We start from the raw sequence: 24,808 nt of genomic DNA, 5'->3' as shown, positions 1-24,808 counted from the left end.
AAGATTTGGCAGACAGTGAGAATGATATCAATCAATTGCAACAGGACTTAGATAGGTTAGCAGAATGGACAGAGAAGTGGCAATTGGAATTTAATAGAAAAAATTGTGAGGTGATGCATTTTGGCAAAAGGGATAGGTAAAGGCTACATTGACTAAATAGCACAGTTCTAACGAATGTTCAGTGACAGTGACCCTGGGGGTCATGCATGTGCATAGTTCTTTGAAGGTGCAGCATATATTAGCAAAGCGTAAGCATCTTGGGTTTCATAAATAAAGGTATTGAGAACAAGTAGGGAAGTTTTTCTGAACATTTTTTAAAGCACTCAGCAAGGCCAAAACTATGATATTGGGTTCTGTTCTGGTTACTAGACTATTGCAAGGATGCAAGCGTCCTTGAAAGTGTGCAGAGGAGATTTATCAGAATGGAATAAGGAATTTTAGCTACAAAGTAAGATTGGGGAAGGCAGGGTTGTTCTCTTCGAGTGAAGGAGGTTGAGGGGAGATTTTGAAATAAGCGTAAAAGATTATGAGAATTTGAAGTTAGTTTTAACAAAACCTGGATATAAAAAGCTGGTGTTAGTGAAAGTGACCATGAATCTGTTGGATCATCGGAAAAACACAACTGTTTCATTGGTATACGACCCTATATGTGACTCCAGTCCCAAACCTTCATAGTTGCCATTTAATTGCCTTCTGAAGTGGCTCAGCAAGTTACTTGTATTAATTTGCTATAAAGAATAATAAGGGACTGCAACAGTTTAAAAAAAGACTTCCTCCACCTTCTCAGGGTAAGATAAAAACAGGAATAGTCTATTCAAGCTCTTGATCTGATTCTGCCATTCAACGATATCAAGGCTGATTTGTACCTCAACTCCATTAACATGTCTAATTTCTTATCCTTTAATACCCTTACCCAACAAAACTCCATCATTCTCAGTTTTGAAATGTTCACTTGATAAGAATGGGCAATAAATGACAATGCTGCCAGTGGCTGTAACATACCAAGAATGAATAATATAAAGACCCCATTAAAGTTACTGAACAAATAACAGAATTATGAATACCTGGAGTTTATTCACAAAGAGGAGCATTTTTACTCGGGAATACTGTTCCTTCAGCTGAATTAAGGCCAGCTTCTGTTGAATGAAATGCAGCTCCAGAATGGCTCCTTCGACAGATGCTTTAGTCAGATTCCTAAACACAATGAAAGTTAACATGCATCATGGAAGCTTTCATTGTTCAAAATATATAACTCAGCTCAGTTTTCTTGCTGATTTTCCTCACACTGTATGATGGGAAGCTGATTAATGTGCAAGGCAACAATCCCAGCTTGTAAACTGTTAAAAAAGAATTTGCATTTATGTAGCACCTTATATGACCTCAGCACTCAGCAAAGTGCTATACTAAAATTGAAGTATTTTTTGAATTGTAACACTTTGTAATATAGGAAACTTAGCAGCCAATTAGTGCGTAGCAAGCTCCCATAAACAGTAATGTGATAATGACCAGATCATCTGTTTATCAGTGATGTTGGTTCAGAGATAAATATTGGCCAGGACCTCAAGGAGCCCCCGCTTTTCTTCAAAATATTGGCATGGAATCATAGTAGAAGGGACTTCAGTTTAATGTCACACCTCAAAGATTGTACTTCCAACAACTCTGAGATGAGGAATTTTTTGGGTGTATTTTTTCTTTGTCTCTGTGTTCTTGTAAGTTAGCACCTGTGGAGAGTGACAGTTGATTACTGGAGATGGTAACCTTCAAGGCACAGAATGTTCCAATGGTTGCCATATTCCTATTGCCTAGGAACAGGGCTGGGACCCTCTTGGGATATTTTACTGGATCACACAGATCAGTTCAAGGATCAGTGAACAGCAGTTTGTGACCACTTAGTCAGGCGCAGGAGAAGAAGAGGGTGGCTAGCTCCATACACCTGAAAATGTATATTTGAATTAGCAAAAAGTATATCCAAAACAAATGTCTTTGCTCAGAGTGTTGAGGGATTAGAGAGGTTAGCATTATTTTTCTTAGAGCCGAGAATGTTAAGGCAATATTTAAGTAAGGTGTTCAAAGTGAGGTATCAACCTGGTGAAGCTACAACTCAGGACAACTTGCATGCCAAACATCATAAGCAGTAAGTAATAGACAAAGCTAAGCGATTCCACAACCAACGGCTAAGATCTAAGCTCTGACGTCCTGCCACATCCAGTGTGAATGGTGGTGGACAATTAAACAACTCACTGGAGGAGGAGGCTCCGCAAATGACACCATTCTCAATGATGGAGGAGCCCAGTACATCAGTGCAAAAAAGATAAGGCTGAAGCAGTTGCAACAATCTTCAGCCACAAGTGCCAAGTGGATGATCCATCTCGGCCTCCTCCAGAGGTCCCCAACATCACAGATGCCAGTCTTCAGACAATTCAATTCACTCCACGTGATATCAAGAAATGGCTGAAGGCAGTAAATAGTGCAAAAGCAATGGGCCCTGACAATATTGCGGCAATAGTACTGAAAACTTGTGCTCCAGAACTTGCCGCAGCTCTAGCCAAGCTGTTCCGGTGCACTACAACACAGGCATCTAGCCGCAATGTGGAAAATTGCCCAGGTATGTCCTGTATACAAAAAACAGGACAAATCCAACCTAGCCAATTACTGCCCCATCAGTCCACTCTCCATCATCAGTAAAGTGACGGAAGGGGTCTTCAACAGTGCTATCAAACAGCATTTGCTTAGTAATGACGTCACTGACGCTCAGTTTGGGTTCCCCCAGGGTCACTCAGCTTCTGACTTCATTACAGCCTTGGTTCAAACATGGTCAAAAGAGCTGAACTCCTGAGGTGGTGAGTGACTGCCCTTGACATTAAGGCAGCATTTGACCAAGTGTGGCATCAAGGAGCCCTAGCAAAACTGGAGTCAATGGGAATCAGGGGGGAAACTCTCCACTGGTTGGAGTCATACCTAGCACAAAGGAAGATGGTTGTGGTTGTTGGAGGTGAATCATCTCAGTTCCAGGACATCACTACAGGAGTTCCTCGGGGCTGTGTCCTCGGCCCAACCATCTTCAGCTGCTTCATCAATGACCTTCCTTCCATCATAAGGTCAGAAATGGGGATATTTGCTGATGATTGCACAACGTTCAGTACCATTCACAACTCCTCAGGTACTGAAGCAGTCCATGTCCAAATGCAGCCAGACCTGGACAATATCCAGGCTTGAAATGACAAGTGGCAAGTAACATTCACGCCACACAAGTGCCAAGAAATGATCATCTCCAACAAGAGAGAATCTAACCATTGCCCCATGACATTCAATGGCATTACCATTGCTGAAACCCCCATTATCAACATCCTGGGGTTTACCATTGACGAGAAACTAAACTGGACTAGCCATGTAAATACTGTGGCTACAAGAGCAGGTCAGAAGCTAGGAATCCTGTGGCAAGTAACTCACCGTCTGTCTCCCCAAAGCCTGTCCAACATCTACAAGGCACAAGTCAGGAGTGTGATGGAATACTCTCTGTTTGCCTAGATAAGTGCAGCTCCAACAACACTCAAGAAGGTCGACACCATCCAGGACAAAGCAGCCTGCTTGATTGGCACCCTTTCCACAAACATTCACTCCCTCACCACTGACAAACATTGGCAGCAGTGTGTACCATTTACAAGATGCACTGAAGAAACTCACCAAGGCTCTTTGACACCACCTTCCAAATGCACAGCCACTACCATCTAGAAGGACAAAGGCAGCAGACACATGGAACACCACCACCTGCAAGTTCCCCTCCAGGCCACTCGCCATCCTGACTTGGAGGTATATCGCCGTTCCTTCACTGTCACTGGGTCAAAATCCTGGAACTCCCTTCCTAACAGGACTGCCAAAATCCCATAAATGAAGAAAAAAAATCATGAAAGCTTTTGTTAGAGCAAATAAGGAGCAACTATTTCCAATGGCAGAAGAACCAGTAACCAAAAGACAAAGATTTATGGTAACTGTTAAAAGAAAATGAGGAGGGAGATCAAGGAAAATCTTTTACGCAGCAAGTTTTTTTATGATCTGGAATGCCCTGCCTGAAGGGTGTTAGAAGAAGTTTCAATAGTTACTTTCAAAAGGGAATTGGATATGTACTTGAAAAGGAAAACCATTGCAGGCTGTGGAAGAAAGAGCGGGTGGATAGGACTATATCAATCATTCTTTCAAAATACAGGTACAATGGGCTGAATAATCTTCTGTGCTGTAAGATTCTAATAATCCATTGGGTAGAATATTGCATCGTTTTAGAGGACAGTAAATAAATATTTGAAGCAGAAAGTTACAGAGTTAGTTTTGGAATGTGCTAGTAAAGAAGTAAGATGATGGGCTGAATGGCTCCTTCTGTGCTGTAAATGTCTAAATGCATTAGTGAAGTTAAAGATGTAGGTGAGCTGGAGAATTAAAGAGACAAGCTCAAGGTTCCATATTCATTATCTTTTTGGTTAGTTTAATATATGCTCACCTATTGTCCCTAATGCATGCCTGTTTCCTTTTCTCAGTCTGCTGGATACTTCCTTCCATTTCTTCCATCATCCTTTGGATGCAGTTCAATTTGCCTTCCAACAATACAGCATCTACTGGTTTCCGCAATTCCAGGTCTCGAATCTGACGACCTGCTTCTTGCAGCCTGGTTTCCACAGCTTGTGCCAGTTCCAACACCCTCCGAGACAACAAATGTATCTAAAAAGAAAAAGACAGCTGTGTTACGTGTGAGCCCAATCACATTGTGCCAGAAAATGAGGATTCAGATTCCACTCTAGAGACTTGAGAATATAACCCAAGTATTGGATTATTGCTATTTTTGAGATGAGATGAGATGTTAAACTGAGGCCCCAACTGCCCTTTCAGATGGATAAAAAGATACATGGTGCTACTTGAAGAAGAATAGGGGTGTTCTCCTTGGTGTCCAGAGATTCATCACTCAACCAACATCAAGGAAAAGACTTTTGGTTCTGCTAACCCCACTGTTTATGGTCAGGCATCTCATGTGCTAATAATCCTTTGAAATTGACAAATTTATGGAAGAGTGAACTTCCACGTGAGCTCTCCTGACCACTTGCCATACCTTCAGTGGAAAAGCCTTACTCCTTTTTTCTAGGATTTCTGAAGCTCTTCCTGATTGATTTAAAGCAGATGATCAGAGGAATCCTCATGGAAATATCCCCATTTCCATTCCCTCTAGCTAAACTGACCAGTGGAAGCAGTTTTTCATCATTCATTCTTAAAACCCTGCATTTAGCCCATCATCTATGCCAGTGTTTTACTTCATAACAGATACCAGGTTTGTTTCTACCCTTCTGCTCAATTTCCACACCTATTATTCTCCCGCCAACTCTAATCCCAAACTTCTGTTCAAGCCCCAAACATTTTAATATTCCAACGACTCTAATTCCAGTCTCCTGTTCACTCCCTATACCCTTTAATAACACATGGGGCAGGATTTCCTGGTCGGCGTACAAGGGTGGGACCCGCTCGCCAATGCGTAAATTGACAAGGGATGACGTCAGGTGGAACTCCCGACATCACCCCATGTCATTTCAATTTTCAGGTCGGTGGGGGGGCAGCCGAATTAGCTGTGCGCCCGCCGACCTGTCAGTGGCAAATTGAGGCCATTTAAAAAGTAATTTCACTAGTTAAAGGACCTGTCTGTCCAACCTTAAGGTTGGCGGGCAGGCTGGGATCCTTGGCAGGCTTCAGAAAAAGCATGAAACCTCATCCATGGACGGGATGAGGTTTCAGGTAGGTTTTTAAAAATTTAATGAAAGTTTAATTAAAAGTGATAGATATGTCCCAATTCATGTGACAGTGTCACATGAGGGGACATGTCAGGTAAATTTTATTTTTCTATTTTTAACATTTTTGAATTTGGCGCCAATCTCCCTGAGGCAGCATTTAGCCTCAGGGAGATGAATGCATTCTTTCCTGCGCATGCGCGAAAGAGCGCACTCTCGGCTTAGGGAATCCACAACCCCCGACCCCACCCCACCCGCACAGGGAGCGCACAGCGCTTCCTGGCGGACATCATACTGGGCAGGCCTTAATTGGCCCACCCATGTAAAATGGCGGCGCACCCCCGTTTGGGGGCGCTGATCAGTGGCACGCCTGCACACGCCCACTCCTGAACATCCCCCCCAACGGGGGGAAAATTCTGCCCATGTTCTCCAATCCCACTCTCCTGCTTACTTTCGTGCACTCTTTAAAATCCTACCCTGTTCACTTCCACTCTTTTGCTCACACCTGATAACCTTTAATATCCCATGAATATATTTAAATATCTCACCGTCAAAACCCACTCTCTTGCTCAATCTTCATGCACTGTTATATCTTACCCAGTCAAATCCCACTCTGCTGCTCACTCTCCATTGGTTTTATTATTCCACACTGTTTAAATCCACTCTCCTGCTACTCTTCAAACCTTTTAATATTAGACCCAGTTCAAAGTCACTCTGCTGTCCACTTCCTGTCCCCTTTCAACCAGTTGAATCCTAAACTCCTGCCACATCCCAAAACCCTTTAATATCCCAGTCAAATCCAACTCTTGTGTTCATTCTTGAAAGCCTTTAATATCTCACCCAGTCAAATCCCACTCTCCTTCTGACTCCAAAATAAACTTGTATTTTCTGGACAGTATAGAACTTTTATGAGATTAGCTATTCAGCATTGATTCTCTCTCTCTGGAAAGGCAATTTCTAAACACTTTAACTTCTAAACAGACCCTGGAAATGGCAAGGTCACTTGGTTCAGGCTGCCATGTTGACATTTCTAAGTTGGTAGGATGGCATCTTGTGTAACCCCTTATCTATGCAAGTGTTTAGAAAGGGCCTGACTATTACACTCAGCATGATATAAAGCATGGGGAGGGGGAGGTAGTGGAGTAGCGGTATTGTCACTGGACTAATAAACCAGAGATTCAGGGTAATGCTCTGGGGTCCTGCATTTGAATCCCATCAGGGCAGATGGTGAAATTTGAATTCCATAAGGTTATTTTTCTTTTCCTAAACACAAACACTAAGCTCTAAGACCCAGAACAAAAAATTTAAGTATAGTCTAAAGCTTACACAAACCACTCATTAATTTTGTTGACAAAAATTATTATCTCTTTCCCCCTCTACATCAAATTCATACTGTCCCTAAATTTCCAACTTTTACACGTTGCTTACAATATACTCCTTTTCAGACCATTGCTTGTAACCCCTCTTGCATCAGCAGATCACCTTTAAGCATCTTTTTGAGGCACACCAAGTTATAAGTGCTTACTCAGCTTCCTACTCATGGTAATTAGCCACTATTTAGGCAATCAGTTACATAATATTGTCAAGTAGCTGCCACTACTTCTTTTGCAGATTTTAAAGTTCTCAGTTTGGCCTACATTGGAGAGACCAAATGCAGACAGGGTGATAGCTTTGCATGACCCAGACCTCCCTGTCGCTTGCCATTTCAACACCCCATCCTGCTCTCGTGCCCACATGTCTGTCCTTGGCCAGCTGTAATGTTCCAGTGAAGCCCAATGCAAACTGAAGGAACAGCACCTCATCTTCCGATTAGGTACTTTACAGCCTTCCGGACTTAACATTGAGTTCAACAACTTCAGACCATGAACTCTGTCCTCCATCCTCGCCCCCTTTATATGCCCTTTTTGCACTATTCATTCTCATTTCTTAAATTTTATTTTTTCATTTTTTCATTTTTATTTTTTATCCACTTATTTTTGTTTCTATTTTTATTTAAATTAATTTTTATTCATTGTTTTATCTTAATTTCAATCTTTTTTCCCACCAATATCCCCTCCCCCACTCCAATCCCACTAGGGCCATCTGTCACTTGTTCATGTTGTCCTTTCTAGAGTGCTTACCCTTGTCCTGCCATTATCACATTCTGCTCTCCGACCTTAGTGCCACCACTAGCACCTCCTTTAGCCAGTATCATTATCTTTAACACCCCTTTGTCCTTTTGTCCATGACATCTCTGGTAATCTGTCCTGTGCCTCCACCTACCACTGGCCTTTTATCCAGCTTCACCCACTCCTCCCCCCTTAAACAGTATAAATTTTATTACATTTTACTTCTCTTTAGCTCTGAAGAAGAGTCATAAGGACTCGAAACGTTAACTCTGTTTTATTCCTCCACAGATGCTGTTAGACCTGCTGAGTTTTTCCAACATTTTCTGTTTCAGACATTCTTGGGAGTTTATTTACGATAGTGAACATTATGTACAAGCGATTAACACCCAAGCCCAGACTGTGTAACTATATCTTCTTAACTTTCCTAACCCTGCTGCTACTTCTTGGCGCTGCCCAGACTTCCACAGCAGAGGTGGTAGCAGTCTGCTGACTGCTACGTCCTGTCTCTGATGATCTTGGTGGGCAACCTCTGGAGAGCTGAGACCGGGAAAGCCCTGGCCTACTTTTGGAGTCCTGCTGTACAGCAGCGGCACCCTCCTCAGCCTGCGGAGCTGGAGTTGCTGGGATCATAGGAAGAGGGGATTCGGATGGGCCAGACACTCCCAGAGTCACCTGGGTGAGTGGCCCCAGGGTGTGCACCTGCTGACCCTCCTCCCTATGGATGCCTAGGGCCCCTGACTGACTCCTTCAGGAGAAGAGGTAGCTGGAGTGAGATCGAACTGCCGTGCGCTCCTCTTGCGTACACAGTGTTGGAAGCTAACTATAGCATCAACAATGGAATTCAGCCTGCACAGTAGCGCAGAAGCCATGTCCTGGACCAAGGTCTCCATGACGGCTGCTTTCCTATCAGTGTTGACCTTGGTGCATTGGCATGCCAGCGCTATCACGTCCACCTGAAGGCGGACGGACTCCTCCATCGTACCTTGCAACCTGAGGAGTGCAGCAGGCGTCCCTTCCCAATGTTCCTGTGCTTGCATTTGCAGCTCCAGCAACTGAGGCACGACCGAGTCCAGAGGCTCGTCATCTGACTTGGGATCAGCTGATTTCTGACCTCCAGCAGTCGTCCGAGTGCTGGGGATCTGGGAAGTCCCTGCCGCTGCCTGCTGTGGACCAGAAAGTGTGATATGCTCACCAGATTGTGATCCCGATGCTATGCTAAAGCTAAGTCCATTTAGATGTGTGTCTCTGTGCTGGTGGAGGGTGTGGGCAAGTGCTGTGATGGGTCTTCAATGATGGTGCTTTCAGATTCCTCTTCAGAGGTTTCTTCAGGGTTTGACTGAAGGCCCAGGGTCGTGGACTCTATCAGCTATTTCTGAGATGTGCCTACGAAAGCAAGGAGAGATAATTAGTGCATCGCAGTGACCTGTGAAACAGGATACGTCATTCACAGCATGGTTGCCTGATGGATCCTCACTTGGTAGAGCACCACCAACCTCACCGTCTGCACAGGAACAGTCCAGATCGTCACCAGCCAGCTGGATGGCTCTGTTTTCTAAGTCCGTGAGGACCTTAATTTCAGGCATTCCTCCACCAGTCTGTGATCTCTCCCTCTTCTTGTGTGCCAGCTTGTCCTGCATGATTTGAGATGGAGAGGGTGTGACCAGGATGCCTGCCAGGCCAGATGATAAGTATGCTTGGCATGTGTGGGTGGTCCCATGATGGGATGAAGACAATGAAGGTGTGTATGAGAGAGTGAATGGTGATGTCCCTTGAACTGGCAGTGAGTGAGATCCTTATGGATGTGTGATGGGTTTATGAGTGTGTGAGTTGAGAGTGATGAGAAGAATGACTTACCTGGCAGAACAGAGGAGATCATTTATCCCTTTTTGGCACTGGGTGGCTGTCTTCTTTAGTGGGACATTGGTGCTGACCATTGCTGCCACCACCTCCCATGCCAGATTAATGGTGCTGCTGCCCATCCTGCAGCTAGAGCAGGGATAGAGAACATCACGGCGGGCCTCCATTGTGTCCAAAAGGCACTCAAGGGATGCGTCATTAAACCTAGGGCTGCAGTGTTCCTGCCTTTTGCGGCCATGTCTTCTGTGCAGCAGTCCTGGGCTGGAAGCACTGAGAAGTGTGTGCACAGCTGCACTTTAAATATGGCGTCCGGCGTGATGAAGCAGCAAAATGATGGCTTGGTAGAGGGCAAATGAGAGCCTGCCTGCCATCAAAATGGCGTGTTTCCCAGGAATGCATTATTAATGAGGCAGGGTTGGGATGATATGGCGTGAAAAGCCACCATTGCGACTGGCGTGTAAAACATCCTATTTTCCACCCATTACCACACTTAGTGCAAATCTGGGATGATTCCACTCCATGTCTTTCAGCAGTTGAAGAATGCAGCTCACCACCACCTTCTCAAGAACAAATAAGGAAAGGCAATGCTGGCTTTGACAGCACACCCACCCCATGAATGAATAAAAAAAACACACAGCCTGTTACATAGGAGTGGTAGCACAGGGTAGTCGTAAACAGAGCACGTTGTACACAGTGTAGCCATCATGAGGAAAATTAAACTAAATTATGCAATTTTTAAAACATTCATTTATTAATTTAAAAGAGGACAGAACATAGGCTGACCAAGTGTGAACAGGTGGAGGTCACGTGATAGAAGCTCCAGGAATATGAAGAGTTCTTCCAAAGTTGGAAATACTAACCAAGACAGCTAATGGAGCTTCAACCTTTATTCCTAAGCATAGCTCTTGGTTATGCCTCACACAGCTACATGTCCTACTGATTTACTGGATGAGGAGGTATCATAGAATGAAGAATAGTTGCAGCACAGGAGGCTTTTCAACCCATCATGTCCATGCTGGCTCTCCACAAGAGCAGTCAGCTAGTCCCACTCTCTGCCCTTTCCCCTTAGCCCTCCCAACTTTTTCTGTTCAGGTGCTTATCCAAGTGTATTTTGAAAGCCATGATTGAATCTGCCTCTACCACACTCTCAGACCATGCATTCCTTATTTTAACCATTCACTGCATTAAAAAAATGTTTCTCTCTATGTTGCCATTTCTACTGTTGAATCACATTAAAACTTTGTTTCTTGAACCTTCCGCCAATAGGAAGTTTCTCTCCATCCACTCTATCTAAATCCCTCATGATTTTGAACACTTCTATCAAATCTCCTCTCAACCTTTTCATTTCAAAAGAGAACAACTCAAGCTTCTCAAAGCTGTGCACCTAACTGAAGTCCCTCACCCCTGGTACAATTCTTGTAAATCTTTCCAGCTCCTTCTCGCAAGTCTTCACATCCTTCCTAAAGTGTGGTGCCCAGAATTGTACAGGATATTCCAGTTTTATAAAAGGTTTGTCATAACATCCTTGCTTTTGTGTTTTATGTCTCTGTATATAAAGCCTAGGATATGGTTTACTTTCGAACCACTTTCTCAACTTGCCCTGCCACCTTCAATGATTTGTGCACATATATCCCTGTTTTTTCTGTTCATGTATCCCCTTTTTAGAATTATACACTTTATGTTATATTGTCTCTTACCCTGTATCTAACCAAAATGTACGACCTCACATTTCGCCTGCAATATGTCATTCTTTTATTATTTAATACTTTATTTTTATTTGCCATCATAATTCAACAAGTGCCACCATGATGATTTCTCAATAAACCAATTATCTCACTCATGCGCTCTCTCTCCTCATGCGCTCTCTCTCATTCATGCTCTGACTCACTCATGCTCTCACTCTTTCAGTCTCTCTTTCTCACCTCACAGTCATGTGGCACTTTATCAAATGCCTTTTGGAAATCCATAAACATCACATTAACTGAATTACCCTAATCAACCCTCTCTGTTACCCCATCAAAAAACTCAAATCAAGTTTGTTAAACACAAGTTACCTTTTACAAATCCAGGCTGGCTTCCCTTAATTAATCCACTCTTGTCCAAGTAACTGTAAACTTTCTCCCAGATTATCATCTCTAAAAGTTTTCCCACCACCGAGGTTAAATTGACTGACCTGTTTATCCTTACACAATTTGTTGAACAAAGGTGTAATATTTGCAATTCTCCAGTTCTCTGGCACCACCCCCAGTATCTAAGGAGGATTGGAAGATTATGGCAGTATCTCTGCGATTTCTACCCTTACTCCCTCAGCATCCTTGGATGCATCCCATCTGGTCCTGATGATTTATCAACTTGAAATACAGCATCCTCTAATACCTCCTCCTTATGAATTTTTAGCCCATTCAGCCTCAACTACCTCCTCTTCCACCATGACTGTGGCAATATGTTCTTCTTTGGTAAGTACAGATGTAAAGTGGTCATCTAGTATTTCAGCCATATCCTCTGTCTCCATGTATTGATCCCCTTTTTGCTCTCTAATCAGCCCACCCCTCCTTTTACTACCCTGTTTACTACCCTGTTATGCCTACAGATGATTTTTGGAATTCCTTTTACGTTAGCTGCCAATCCCTTATCATATTCTTTCTTTCTTTCTCTTAATTCCTTTTTCATTTTGCATATTCAGCTTGGTTCTCACTTTACTTTTCATCCTGACATTCGTCATACGCAACCATTTTCTGCTTCACCTTACTCTCTAACATTTTCGAGGAACAGGGAACGTTACCTGGCTGTTATCAGAGTCAGTAGGAGGAGTTTGCAGCAATTCAGTGGTTGTCTCCTGAGCTGTCCATTGAGGCTGGTTAGTATGCTGTTTGTCAACTGCAAAGAGGAAAAGGTCAATTTTGACCACTTCATAGCATTCCAAAAGGTGCAAAAAGACAAAGATAATGGGCAGAATTTTCTGCCTTCTGGGCAGGCGGGCCTGACTGACCCAATCTCCAGCGGGCGGGGAACAGATCCCCGCCAGAGAAGCGGGCCCCGCCGCCATTTTACATGGGCGGGCCAATTAAGGCCCACCCAATGTGACGTCCGGCGGGAAGCGCTATGCGCTCCCTGTGCAGGTGGGGAGGGGGAATTCCCCAAAAGCAAGAGAGTGCTCTTTCGCACGTGCACACGAAACAGCGCACATCTCCGAGGAAAAGTGCTGCCTCAGGGAGATCGCTGACAGTTCTAAGAACATTAAAAATAGAGAAAAAAATCCTTAACATATCCCCCTCATGAGATGGGACATGTTCATAATTTACACTAAAACTTTATTAAACTTTTTAAATCCCTACATGAAACCTCATCCTGCTGGTGGATGAGGTTTCATGTTTTTTCTATTCCCCGCCAGGGCTCCTAGCCTGCCCGCCAACCTTAAGGTTGGACAGGCAGGACCTTTAATTGTTTTAATGATCCTGTCAATGGCCTCAGTTGGCCATTGACAGGTTGGCGGGCCCACAGCTGATTTCGCTGTCTGCCCGCCTTCCTGAAGATTTAAATGGGGCGGGATGACATCGAGGGTTCCCCCGACGTCATCCCGCATCATTTTTTGCGTCGGCGAGCAGGCCCTGCCCCCTGTTTGCTGATGGCAAAATTCAGCCCAATGTGTGGCACCAATTTGAGCCTTGGTCACATTGCCAAAAATATGTGCCTGTAAATCCAGAAGGTGGCAATATGCTCTTCTTTGGTAAGGACAGATGTAAAGTGCTCATCTAGTGTTTCAGCCATATCCTCTCTCTCCATGCATTGATCCTCTTTTTGCTCTCTAATCAGTCCACCCCTCCTTTTACCATCCTGTTACTATTTATATGCCTAGTTGGGGTCAGCATCATTTTAACACTCCCGTGAGGCAGTGATTTCTTTGTGGCATTGTGCTCCCTCAGCATTAGGCAACTGATACAATAAGCTTCAGAAATCCTAGCCCAGAGAAATTTTGAAAGCAACTGAGGCCTGAATAAGAGACCCTCATTCAATAGATCGACATAAAGCCCGCATTCTCCTAACAGTCTGATTATAAAATCCTCACTTCACAACTGTCTGAATATAATGTCCACACTCCCTAAACTCTCAACATAAAGCCCATGCAATGCCATCAATCCGAATATAAGTTCCTACTTCATAACAGGCTAAACATAAAGCCCTCACCCAAAAGTGTCAATATGAAGCAAACATGCTTTCAACTGTTAGGATATAAAGCCCTTACTCCCCAAGGGCCTGAATATAAAACCCTCACTCTTTCAACAGTCTGAATATAAATTCCTTGCTCCCCCAAAAGTCCCAAGAGTCAGAATATAAAACCATCACTACAGTTTGAATATCAAAGCCTCAGCCCCACAAAATGCTCAGTTAAAACCTTCACTGCCCCAACAGTCTGAGTCTAAAACCCTGACTCCCCAACATATATGAATATATAACCTCACTCCCCAAAAGTCTAAGTATATAGCTCTGAGGCCCAAGGGTCAGATTTTTGAGGGGGAGTGGGGGTCACGAACCTGACACTTGGATGAGTTCTGGGTCCTGAATCCGCGCTGCCCTCCAAGAACACAATTTTCAAATTGCACTCATTCCCGCCCCCACCAGCAATTGAAGATCTAGCCCCAATTGTCTGAATATAAAACTCTCATTAGCACAACAGTCTCAATGTAAAGACATCTGACACACACAACAGACTAAATATAAAGATTTAATTCCCCAAAAGACTGAATTTAAAATCCTCACTTCCCCAATAATTTGAATATAAAACCCTCACTTCCCCTAATAGTCTGAAAAATCGATTTAAAAACTCACAATTTCCCAACAACCTGAATATAAAACCCTCACTTCACAACAGTTTGAATACAACATCCTCACTTCCCAAACTCTCAGTATAAAGCCCATGCATTGCTCCAAACCTCACTCCTCCAATAATCTGAATATAAAACTCTCACTCCATAAAGAGCATGAATATAGAAGCCTCACCCCCCCAACCACCACCACCATACCCTCCACAGTCTGAATGTAAAGGTCTCACTCTGCCAACAATGGTATCAATTTTGCACACCCCCAGGCTCAAAAGGCTAAATGGCTCATTCCTGCTCCAATGTCTTATGTTTGTATGAATATATAACTTCACTGACACAATAGGCTGAATATAAAGCACTCACTCCCCTAACAGTCTGAATATTAACCACATCTGCCCCAAGTGTTTGAATATAAAGTAGCCCAAAGTAATTTATACCTGGTGGATTCTTCATTATTGACTCCATTGTTGAATCTTCAAGAATAATGTAACTGAAAAGGATTAAAAATACTGCTAAACCAAAATTGTACAGGAATATAAAGTGATGACAATGCAGATAATATTCTATTCAGAATACACGTCTGTGTTTTGAAACCACAGCCCCCCTGCCCAGTGCCACCCAGAGTGTTCATTTTTGTCATAATTTTAACTGGGAATGACTGTTGCTGTGAGCTGAAGATGCACCAAGTACCAATGTTTTAGTGCCTGTGGCTCATCAGCTGCTTGCTAGATGTGGGTATCAACCACAGCTTGACCATTCTCTTGCTCCTCATACTCCTTTACCATCTGGCAAGCTCAATTCAATTGGTCTTTCCTTATAGATGGAAGTGCTGCATTGTTCATTGGAAGGATGCACCAATAAGTTCAGGTGTGATCAAACCCAAGATACACAGGCTCAGGCAGGATGGGACAAATGGACTACTTCCATGCTGTATCTTTCTATGTTTCTGTAACATGACATCCCAGCTGACAGATGACCAGGGACTAGCAAGACTGGTGAAAGCAGGGGCATGGGGTAGGCTGGAGGTCTGTCGGCGCAGAGAGACACAAGGAAAGTTCTGGCCCTCAACTTCTTCCCACCTCCATACAGGTTGGGCCTTGTGTTTTCAGAAGAAGCAGAATTCTGTACCCTCCTTCCCCCCTCCAGCCCCCCAAGCTTACATCTGGCGGCGTGTACCTGTTCCAAGGGGCATTCCTAGGCCAGATGGAAGGCAGGTGAGAGATTGCTAAGATCATGGTAATGATCTGAACCAGGAAATAAGGCTGGTTTGCTTAGTTTTTGCGAAACTATGCTTTACCCTTCCACACCACCCAAGTTAGGGTCAAGTAGGATGAAGGGGATGAGAGGATTGGCCTCAAATGCACCCCTCGTTACACCAACAACTTGCTTTTGTATCTTTACCTTAGTAAAATGCCCCAAGGTTCTTCACAAAATGTGAAACCACTGCGTCACAGGTGCCCAAAAGTTTGCTCAGAGGTAGATTTTAAATAATGTCTTAGAAGAGGAGAGAACAGTGCAGAAGATTAGGGAGGGAAGTCCAGAGCCTAGGGGCTTGGCAGCTGAAGGCATGGGCACCAATGGTGGAACGATGGAAATTAGGGATGCACATGGGAGCAGAATTAGAGGAACATATTGATCTTGTAAGGTTGTAGGATAGAAGGAAAGTACGGAGATGTGGACGGGGCAAGGCCATGATATTAGAACAATTTTGCAGGAACTTAAAAGCAGACTGTAAAAGCTTCTATATTTATGTAAAATGAAAAAGATTAGTGAAGACAAATGTAAATCCCTTAGAGTTTGAATGGGAGAATTTATAATCAAGAACAAGGAAATGGCTCAGCAATTAAACAACTATTTTAGTTCTGTCTTCACAGAGGAAGACACAAATGACTTCCCAGGAATGCTAGGGAACCAAGAATCTAGTGAGAAGGAGGAATTGAAGGAAATTAGTATTACTAAAAAAATAGTGCTGGCGAAATTAATGGGACTGAAAGATGACAAATCCCCAGGGCCTGATAATCTGCATTGCAGGGTATTAACGGGGATGGCCATGGATATAGTGGATGTGTTGGTTGTCATCTTCCAAAATTCTGTAGATTCTGGAACAGTTCCAGCAACCTATTCTAAGTTGATTTCAGATTAAAGGTGACTACTGGGGCCAAGGATTGGAGGCCTAACACTTCAGCTTCAACACAGCAGAGGGAGCGAGTTCTAGTTGATTTAAAAAACTATATTTTGAGTCTCTATTCTAACTTGCTTTCAGATTAAAGGTAAATAGGAGAAATATTTTATAGATTGATAAACTAAAGACCAGTAGGAAATTTTTTTAAAAATTGAAAAACTAATCAAATGAAATAGAGATGCAGAGCCAGGCGATGCGTTGTAGCTGCATGATGTGGGAGCTGGTGGACCCAGTGTGGTTCCGAGTGACCACATCTGTAGCAAATGTTGGTTCTCGAGGAACTTCAGCTCAGAGTTGGTGAGCTGGAGTCTGAGCTTCGGACATTGCAACACATCAGGGAGGGGGAGCGTTACCTGAACGCTGTGTTTCAGGAGACAGTCACACCCCTTAGATTAACTACTTTACATTCAGCCAGTGTTCAGGGACAGGAGGGTGTGACTATGAGTGAGGCAGGTAGAGGGATCCAGGAAGTAGCATTGCAGGAGCCTCAGCCCTTGCCCTTTATTAAACAGGTTCGAGATTCTTGCTCCCTGTGGGGACTATAGGGAGGATGAGCAAACTGACCATAGCACCATGGTACAGGGAACCATTCAAGTGGGGGGAGAAAAGAGAAATGTAGTTGTAATCAGGAATAATATAGTTAGGGAAATAAATACTGTTCTCTGTAGCCAAGAACAAGAATCCCGAAGGCTGTATTGCCTACCTGGTGCCAGGGTTAAGGATATTTCATCTGGGGTGCAGAGGAACTTGGGAGTGGGAGGGGAAAGATCCAGTTGTCATGGTCCACGTAGGTACCAACGATATAGGTAGAACGAGGAAAGAGATTCTGCTGAGGGAATATGAGCAGCTTGGGGCTAAATTAAAAAGCAAAACCAAAAAATGTAATAATCTCCGGATTACTACCTGAGCCATGAGCTAATTGGCACAAGGTCAATAAGATTAAAGAGGTAATTGCGTGGCTCAAAGATTGATGTGGGAGAAATGGGTTCGAGTTCATGGGACATTGGCACCAGTACTGGGGAAAGAGGGAGCTATTCCGTTTGGACGGGCTCCACTTGAATTATGCTGGGACCAGTGTCCTGGTGAATCGCCTAACTCGGGCTGTAGATAGGTCTTTAAACTAAATAGTTGGGGGGAGGGTTCAGTTGCATGGAAATATGAAAAAAATCAAAGTTTAAGGAGAGGGTAAGAGTACAGTTTAGTAACAAGGCTGATTGTTACCAAAAAGTGAAAGGAAGGGACAGAGTGTGTGAATGCCATATTGCACCAAAGAATCATATAAGTGTAGGGAAAATTGATAATAGGGCAAACTTAAAGGCTCTGTATCTGAATGCGTGTAGTATTCGGAATAAAACTAATGAGTTAACAGCGCAAATAGAGATAAATAGGTATGATTTGGTGGCGATTACTGAGACGTGGTTACAGGGAGAACAGGTTTGGGAGTTGAATATCCAAGGGTACTCAGTGTTTCGGAAGGATAGACAGGAAGGAAAAGGAGGTGGTGTAGCTTTGTTAGTAAAGGAAGAGATCAGCTCTAAATTGAGGAATGATATAGGCACTGGAGAGCAAGACGTAGAGTCAGTCTGGGTAGAAATAAGAAATAGCAAGAGAAAGAAGTCCCTGGTGGGAGTAATCTATAGGGCCCCAAACAGTAGTTCAGCAGTGGGGAACAGTATAAACCAGGAAATACTGGGAGCATGTAAGAAAGGCACGGCAATAATCATGGGTGATTTTAATATGCACATAGACTGGATTAATCAAATTGGCAAGGGTAGCCTCGAGGGAGAGTTCACAGAGTGTATTAGAGATTGTTTCTTGGAGCAATATGTTGCGGAACCAACCAGGCAGCAGGCTATTCTGGATTTGGTTTTGTGTAATGAGATGGGATTAATTAATGATCTCATAGTAAAGGATCCTCTAGGGAAGAGTGATCATAGCATGCTAGAATTTCAAGTTCAGTTTGAGAGCGAGAAACGTGAGTCCCACACTAGTGTTCTGGAATTAAACAAAAGTAACTACATACGTAAGAGGGCAGATTTGGCCCTGGTGGACTGGGCAGGAAGACTACCAAGGTAGGACAGTTGATGAACAGTGGCAGATATTTAAGGAGAGATTCAATTCCTCCCAAGTAAATTATATTCCAAAGAGGAAGAAAGATGCTAAGAGGGGGAAAAAGCATTCATGGCTAAGCAAGGAAGTTAAAGACAGCATAAAGGCAAAAACTAAGGCATACCAAATTGCAAAGGTCAGTGGCAGGCTGGAAGACTGGGAAACTTTTAAAGATCAACAAAAAATAATAAAAAGATCAAAGGTAAATTATGAAAGAAAACTAGCGCAAAATGTAAAAACTGATAGCAAAAGCTTCTATAAGTATATAAAAGGAAAGAGAGTAACTAAAGTGAATGTTGGTCACTTGAAGGATGAGACTGGGGAGTTAATAGTGTGAATGCAGAAATGGCAAAGACGTTTAATCAATATTTTGCCTCAAGGACATTAGTACCACCCCAATAGTAAGAGGTAGTGCAGAGGGTATAAAGAAGGAGGAACTTAGAACAATCACCATCACTAAAGAAAAAGGTACTGAGCAAACTATTGGGATTAAAGGGTGATAAGCCTCCAGGAACTGATGGCCTACATCCCAGGGTCTTAAAGGAAGTGGCAGCTGAGATAGTAGATGCATTGGATATAATATTCCAAAATTCCCTGGATTCTGGAAAGGTTCCAGTGGATTGGAAAAATGCTAATATAATGCCCTTATTCAAAAAAGGGGGGAGGCAGAAAGTGGGAAACTATAGACCAGTTAGTTTAACATCTGTCGTTGGGAAATTGTTGGAATCCATTATTAAGAAAGTAGTAATGGGGTATTTGGAAAGTCAAAATGCAATCCATCAGAGTCAGCATGGTTTTAGGAAGAGTAAGTCGTGTTTAATTAATTTGCTAGGGTTCTTTGAAGCTGTGACAAGCAAAGTAATAATGGGATCCTGTAGATGTAGTATATCTGGACTTCCAGAAGGCCTTTGATAAGGTGCCGCACAAAAGATTAATACACAAGATAAGATCACACGGAGTTAGGGGTAATATATTAGCTTGCATAGAGGATTGGCTAATCAACAGGAAGCAGATAGTTGGGATAAATGGGTCTTTTTCTGAATGGCAAGCTGTAACTAGTGGTGTGCCACAGGGTTTGGTCCTTGGGCCCCAACTATTTACAATCTATATTAATGACTTGGATTCAGGGATAGAAGGTACTATAGCTAAATTTGCAGATGACACCAAAATAGGTGGTAAAGTAAGTTGCAATGAAGAAATAAGAAATTTACAAATGAATATAGACAGGTTAGGTGAATGGGCCAAAATTTGGCAGATGGAGTTTAACGTGGATAAGTGTGAGGTTATCCATTTTGGTCGGAAGAATAAAAAGGCGACTTATTATTTAAATGGAGAGAAAGTTCAGAATGCTTCAGTGCAGAGGGATCTGGGTGTCCTCGTGCATGAATCGCTGAAAGTTAATATGCAGGTACAGCAGGTAATAAGGAAGGCAAATGGAATTTTGGCATTTATTGCTAAAGAAATTGAGTATAATGATAGGGAAGTGTTGTTGCAACTTAACAAGGCATTGGTGAGACCGCACAGTTTTGGTCCCTTTACTTGAGGAAGGATGTAGTTGCATTAGAGGCGGTTCACTAGATTGATTCCAGAGATGTGGGCTTTGTCTTATGAGGAGAGATTGAGCAGTTTAGGCCGATACTCCCTAGAGTTTAGAAGGATGAGGGGAGATCTAATTGAGGTATATAAGATGCTAAAGGGGACAGACAAAGTAGATGTGCAATAGATGTTTCCCCACGTGGGGCATTCAAGAACAAGAAGCCATAGTTTTAGGCTAAGGGGTGGTAGATTTAAATCAGAGATGAGAGGAATTACTTTTCTCAAAGGGTGGTGAATCTGTAAAATTCACTACCTCAGAGTGCAGTAGATGCCGGGACGCTGAATAAATTTAAGGAGGAGGTAGACAGATTTTTAATTAGTAATGGGTTGAAAGGTTATGGGGAGAGGGCAGGAAATTGGAGTTGAGGCCGAAATGAGATCAGTCATGACTGTATTGAATGACGGGAGGGGCTCGAAGGGCTGATTTGCCTACTCCTGCTCCTAGTTCTTATGTTGTTATGTTCTAGATTGGAGGGTGGCAAATGTGATCCCATTGTTTAAAAAAGGAGGGAGGGAAAAACAATGATTTACAAACTGGTTAGCCTAACATCAATGGTAGGAAAAATGCTAGTGTCTATTATAAAGGATGTGATAACAGGACAGAAAATATCAACAAGATTAGACAAAGTCAACATGGATTTATAAAAGGGAAATCCTCTTTGACAAATCTACTGGAGTTTTTTGAGGATGTAACTAGCACAATAGATAAGGGAGAATAAGCAGACGTGGGTATTTGGATTTTCAGAAAGCTTTTGATAAAGTCCCACAGAAGAGGTTAGTGTGCAAAATTAAAGCATATTGGATTGGGGTTAACATATTGGCATGGATTGAGAATTGGTTAACAGACAGGAAAGAAACAGAGAGTAGGAATAAACGTATCTTTTTCGGAGTGACAGGCAGGGATTAGTGGGGCACTGCAGGGATCAGTGCTTAGGCTACAGCTATTCACAATATATATCAATGATTTGGCTGAGGGAACCAAAAGTAATATTTCCAAGTTTTCTGACGACACAAAACCAGGTGGGAATTTGAGTAGTGAGGAGATGTTAAGAGGTTTCAAGGTGATTTAGACAGGTTGAGTGAGTGGGTAAATACATGGCAGATGCAGTACAAAATGGGTAAGTGTGAAGTTATCCAATTCAGTAGGAAAAACAGAATGGCAGAGTTCTATTTAAATGGTGATAGCTTGGGAGATGTTGATGTGCAAAGGGACCTGGGTGTCCTTGTACACCAATCACTGCAAGCAAGCATGCAGGTGCAGCAAACAGTTAAGAAGGCAAATTATATGTTGGCCTTCATTGGTAGCGGACTGGAGTACAGGATCAAGGATGTCTTATTGCAGGTGTGCAGGGCCTTGGTGAAACCACACCCAGAGTATTGTGTCCAGTTTTGGTCTCCTTACCTAAGAAAGGATATACTTGCCATAGAGGGAGTGCAGTGAAGGTTCACCAGACTGATTCCTGGGATGGCATAATTGTCGTATGAGGAGGGACTGGGTCGACTAGACCTGCATTCACTGAAGTTTAGAAGAATGAAAGGGGAGCTCATTGAAATGTATAAAATTCTGACAGGGCTGGACAGATTGGATGCAGGGATGATGTTTCCTCTAGCTGGGGAGTCTAGAACAAGGGGTCACAGTCTCAGGATACGGGGTAGACCGTATAGGACAGAGATGAGGAGAAATTTCTTCACTCAGAAGGTGGTGAACCTGTGGAATTCTCTACCACAGAAGGCTGTGGAGGCTAATTCACTGAATATATTTAAGAAGGAAACAGATAGATTTCTAGACTCTAAAAGCATCAAGGAGTATGGAGAGAGAGCAGGAGAATGGCGTTGAGATAGAGGATCAGCCATGAACATATTGAATGGCGGAGCAGGCTTGAAGGGCCAAATGACCTACTCCTGCTCCTATTTTCTATGTTTCCATTAAATTGAAGTTTTGCTGAATCGAGGATCAATGTCGGTCAGTGAGCACAGGAGTCATATGTGAATACGCCCCGTTATTAGCTCTAGAGTAGGGTCTGGGCAGCAGAGTTTTGAATGTAAACAGAAAAATACAATCATAGAGTCCTAGAGTAGGGGGAGGGGTGGAGAGGGGCAGAATAGTGTGAAGAGTTCAGTGAGCAGAGGGGAATGAAAATCAGTGAGATTCAGTAAGTGGGGGGGCAAGCGGCAAGAGTTCATGTAAGCAGAGTGGGGGAAAGCGGTGAGAGTTAAATGAGCAGAGGGGGGAAGCAGCGAGAGTTCAGTGAGTAGAGGGGGAAAAATGGTGAGAGTTCAGTGAGCAGAGCAGGAGAAAATGGTGAGAGTTCAGTGAGCAGAGGGGGGGAAAGTGGTGAAAGTTCAGTGAGCAGAAGGGGGGAAAGTGGTGAGAGTTAAGTGAACAGGGGGTTGAAAAGCGGTGAGAGTTCGATGAGCTGAGGGGGGAATGCAGTGGGAGTTCACTGAGGAGATTGGAAGAAAGCAGTGAGAATTCAGTGAGCAGAGGGGGGAAAGTGGCAAGAGTTCAGTGAGCAGAGGGGAATGAAAAGCAGTGAGAGTTCAATGAGCATTGTTGTATGTTGGTTAGTCTATCTGAGAAATGATTGCTGAGATATTGGTCAGTCCAAACAATAACTGGTTTATTATATATAACTAAACTTTCTACAGCTACTCATGACTAGATGTCACACGGCTGAAGCCATGAACATTTTCCTCTTCGACTCTTAGTCATGTATTCTCTTACATCATCATTATGGGAGGTGCTATTTACATAGTCCCACACATTAAGCCTTAGAAACCCTAATACTATATCAACCACAAGTCTTGGCCCATATTTCTTACATCCACCAGCCTGCATTAGTTGGCCACCTTATCCGTCTACATGTTGTAGATTAAGTGGAGTGGTCAAGGGCCAAGTAGCGAAGGAATCTGCAACTGGATTTTAACCTGCCCAGCCATTCAGTTCTACCAGACAGCCAGTGTTAAAAATCAACCCCAGCATGTCCTCTCTTTGAATCTCAGAAGGAGGCCATTCAGACCATTGTGCCTATGTAGGCTCTTGCAAAGAACTACCTAATTAGTTACACTCATAGAACTGTAAAATCATAAAATGGTTATAGCACAGAAGGAGATCATTTGGTCCATTGTGTCTGTGCAGGCTCTCTGCAAGAGCATTTCAGCTACTTTAGCCCTGTAAATCTTTGTTCTTCAGATAATTATTAAATTTCAATTAAATTATTCAATTTCTTTTTGAAAGCCATGATTGAACCTGCATCCACTATCTCTCAGACATTGTATTCTGGATTCTAACTACTTGCTGCTTAAAAAAAAAGTTGGTCTTCACGTTGCCTCTGGTCCATTTTCCAATCACCATAAATTAGTGTTCTCTTGTTCTCAAAAATTCCACCAACGGGAACAGTATCTCCCTATCTACTCTGTCCAGATCCTCCAAGGCTTTGAATATCTCCATCAATTCTCCTCTCAATCTGCTCTTCTCAAGGAAAACAGCTCCAGTTTCCCTATTCTATCAATGTAACAGAAATCTCTCATCCCTGGAACCATTCTTATGAATCTTTTCTGTAGCCTCGCCAATGCTGTCAGTCTTTCTAAAGTATAGTGGCCAGAATTGGACACAATGGATGGAATTTAATGCCCTCTCACAAAATGGGTTTAGAGGTGGGGGGACACAATTGGGCAGAAGGGTGCCGGGTGGGACCATGCCACCTCACCGCCTCTTCTCCAACTAAGTCTGGGTGGGAGGCCCCTTCGCCACAAATTAAAGCCCTTAAATGCCCACTTAAGGGCCTCGTCCCAGGACTGCTGACATTCAACTAGAGGAAAAGTTACCATGCAGAAAACCCAAAAAGGCAGGAAACATAAAAACTAGGAGCAGGACTAGGTCATTCGGCCCTTTGAGCCTGCTCCGGCATTCAATGTGATCATAGCTGATCCTCTATCTCAATGTCATACCCCTTAGAGTTTGTGGAGTTGAGGTTATAATCAGATCAGTCATGATCTTATTAAATGGTGGAGCAGGCTCCAGCGGCTGAATGGCCTACCCCTGCTCCAGTTTGTATGTTCATATGATTGGAGTTGCGTGAGGGCTCCCAGGGGAATCCCTCGTTCAAAAGCACTCAATGCCTGACTGAAGGACCTGGCATCAGGAAGGCAGGGAACCAGCAAAGAGTCAAGCCCTGCCTTTGCTGCTGACCCCTTTCCCACCCTTCCATGACCCCACCTCATGACCCCATCCCACTCTCACTGGTCTGTGTCCATCGATGATCTTAGGCCTCTCCCTGGGCACATTTCTGGAAGTTGCCACCTCTCTTGCTAGCGCTGCCTGCAACGAACAGCTGCCGGTTCCTGATTAGCCGATAGCTCTCACTGTGGGGT

General features: G+C 43.4%; 1 protein-coding gene across 1 annotated transcript in view; it reads right to left on the bottom strand.

Moving 5' to 3' along the window:
- Positions 1-1,064: 1,064 nt before the first annotated feature.
- The window catches only part of LOC121292845, a 141,333-nt gene continuing 117,589 nt past the window's right edge, over positions 1,065-24,808 (bottom strand). The window contains exons 9-10 of the mRNA XM_041215316.1: positions 4,493-4,710; positions 1,065-1,194 (exon numbers count right to left, since the gene is read on the bottom strand). Coding sequence (XP_041071250.1) covers positions 4,526-4,710 — 185 coding nt within the window. The 3' untranslated portion in view covers positions 1,065-1,194; positions 4,493-4,525. The remainder of the gene's footprint in view (positions 1,195-4,492; positions 4,711-24,808) is intronic.

Source organism: Carcharodon carcharias, chromosome 20 (assembly GCF_017639515.1).
Source record: "Carcharodon carcharias isolate sCarCar2 chromosome 20, sCarCar2.pri, whole genome shotgun sequence".
Classification (NCBI taxonomy): Eukaryota; Metazoa; Chordata; class Chondrichthyes; order Lamniformes; family Lamnidae; genus Carcharodon; species Carcharodon carcharias.
The sequence above is the reverse complement of the archived record's forward strand: the minus strand, read 5'-3'. Positions and strand labels throughout refer to the sequence as shown.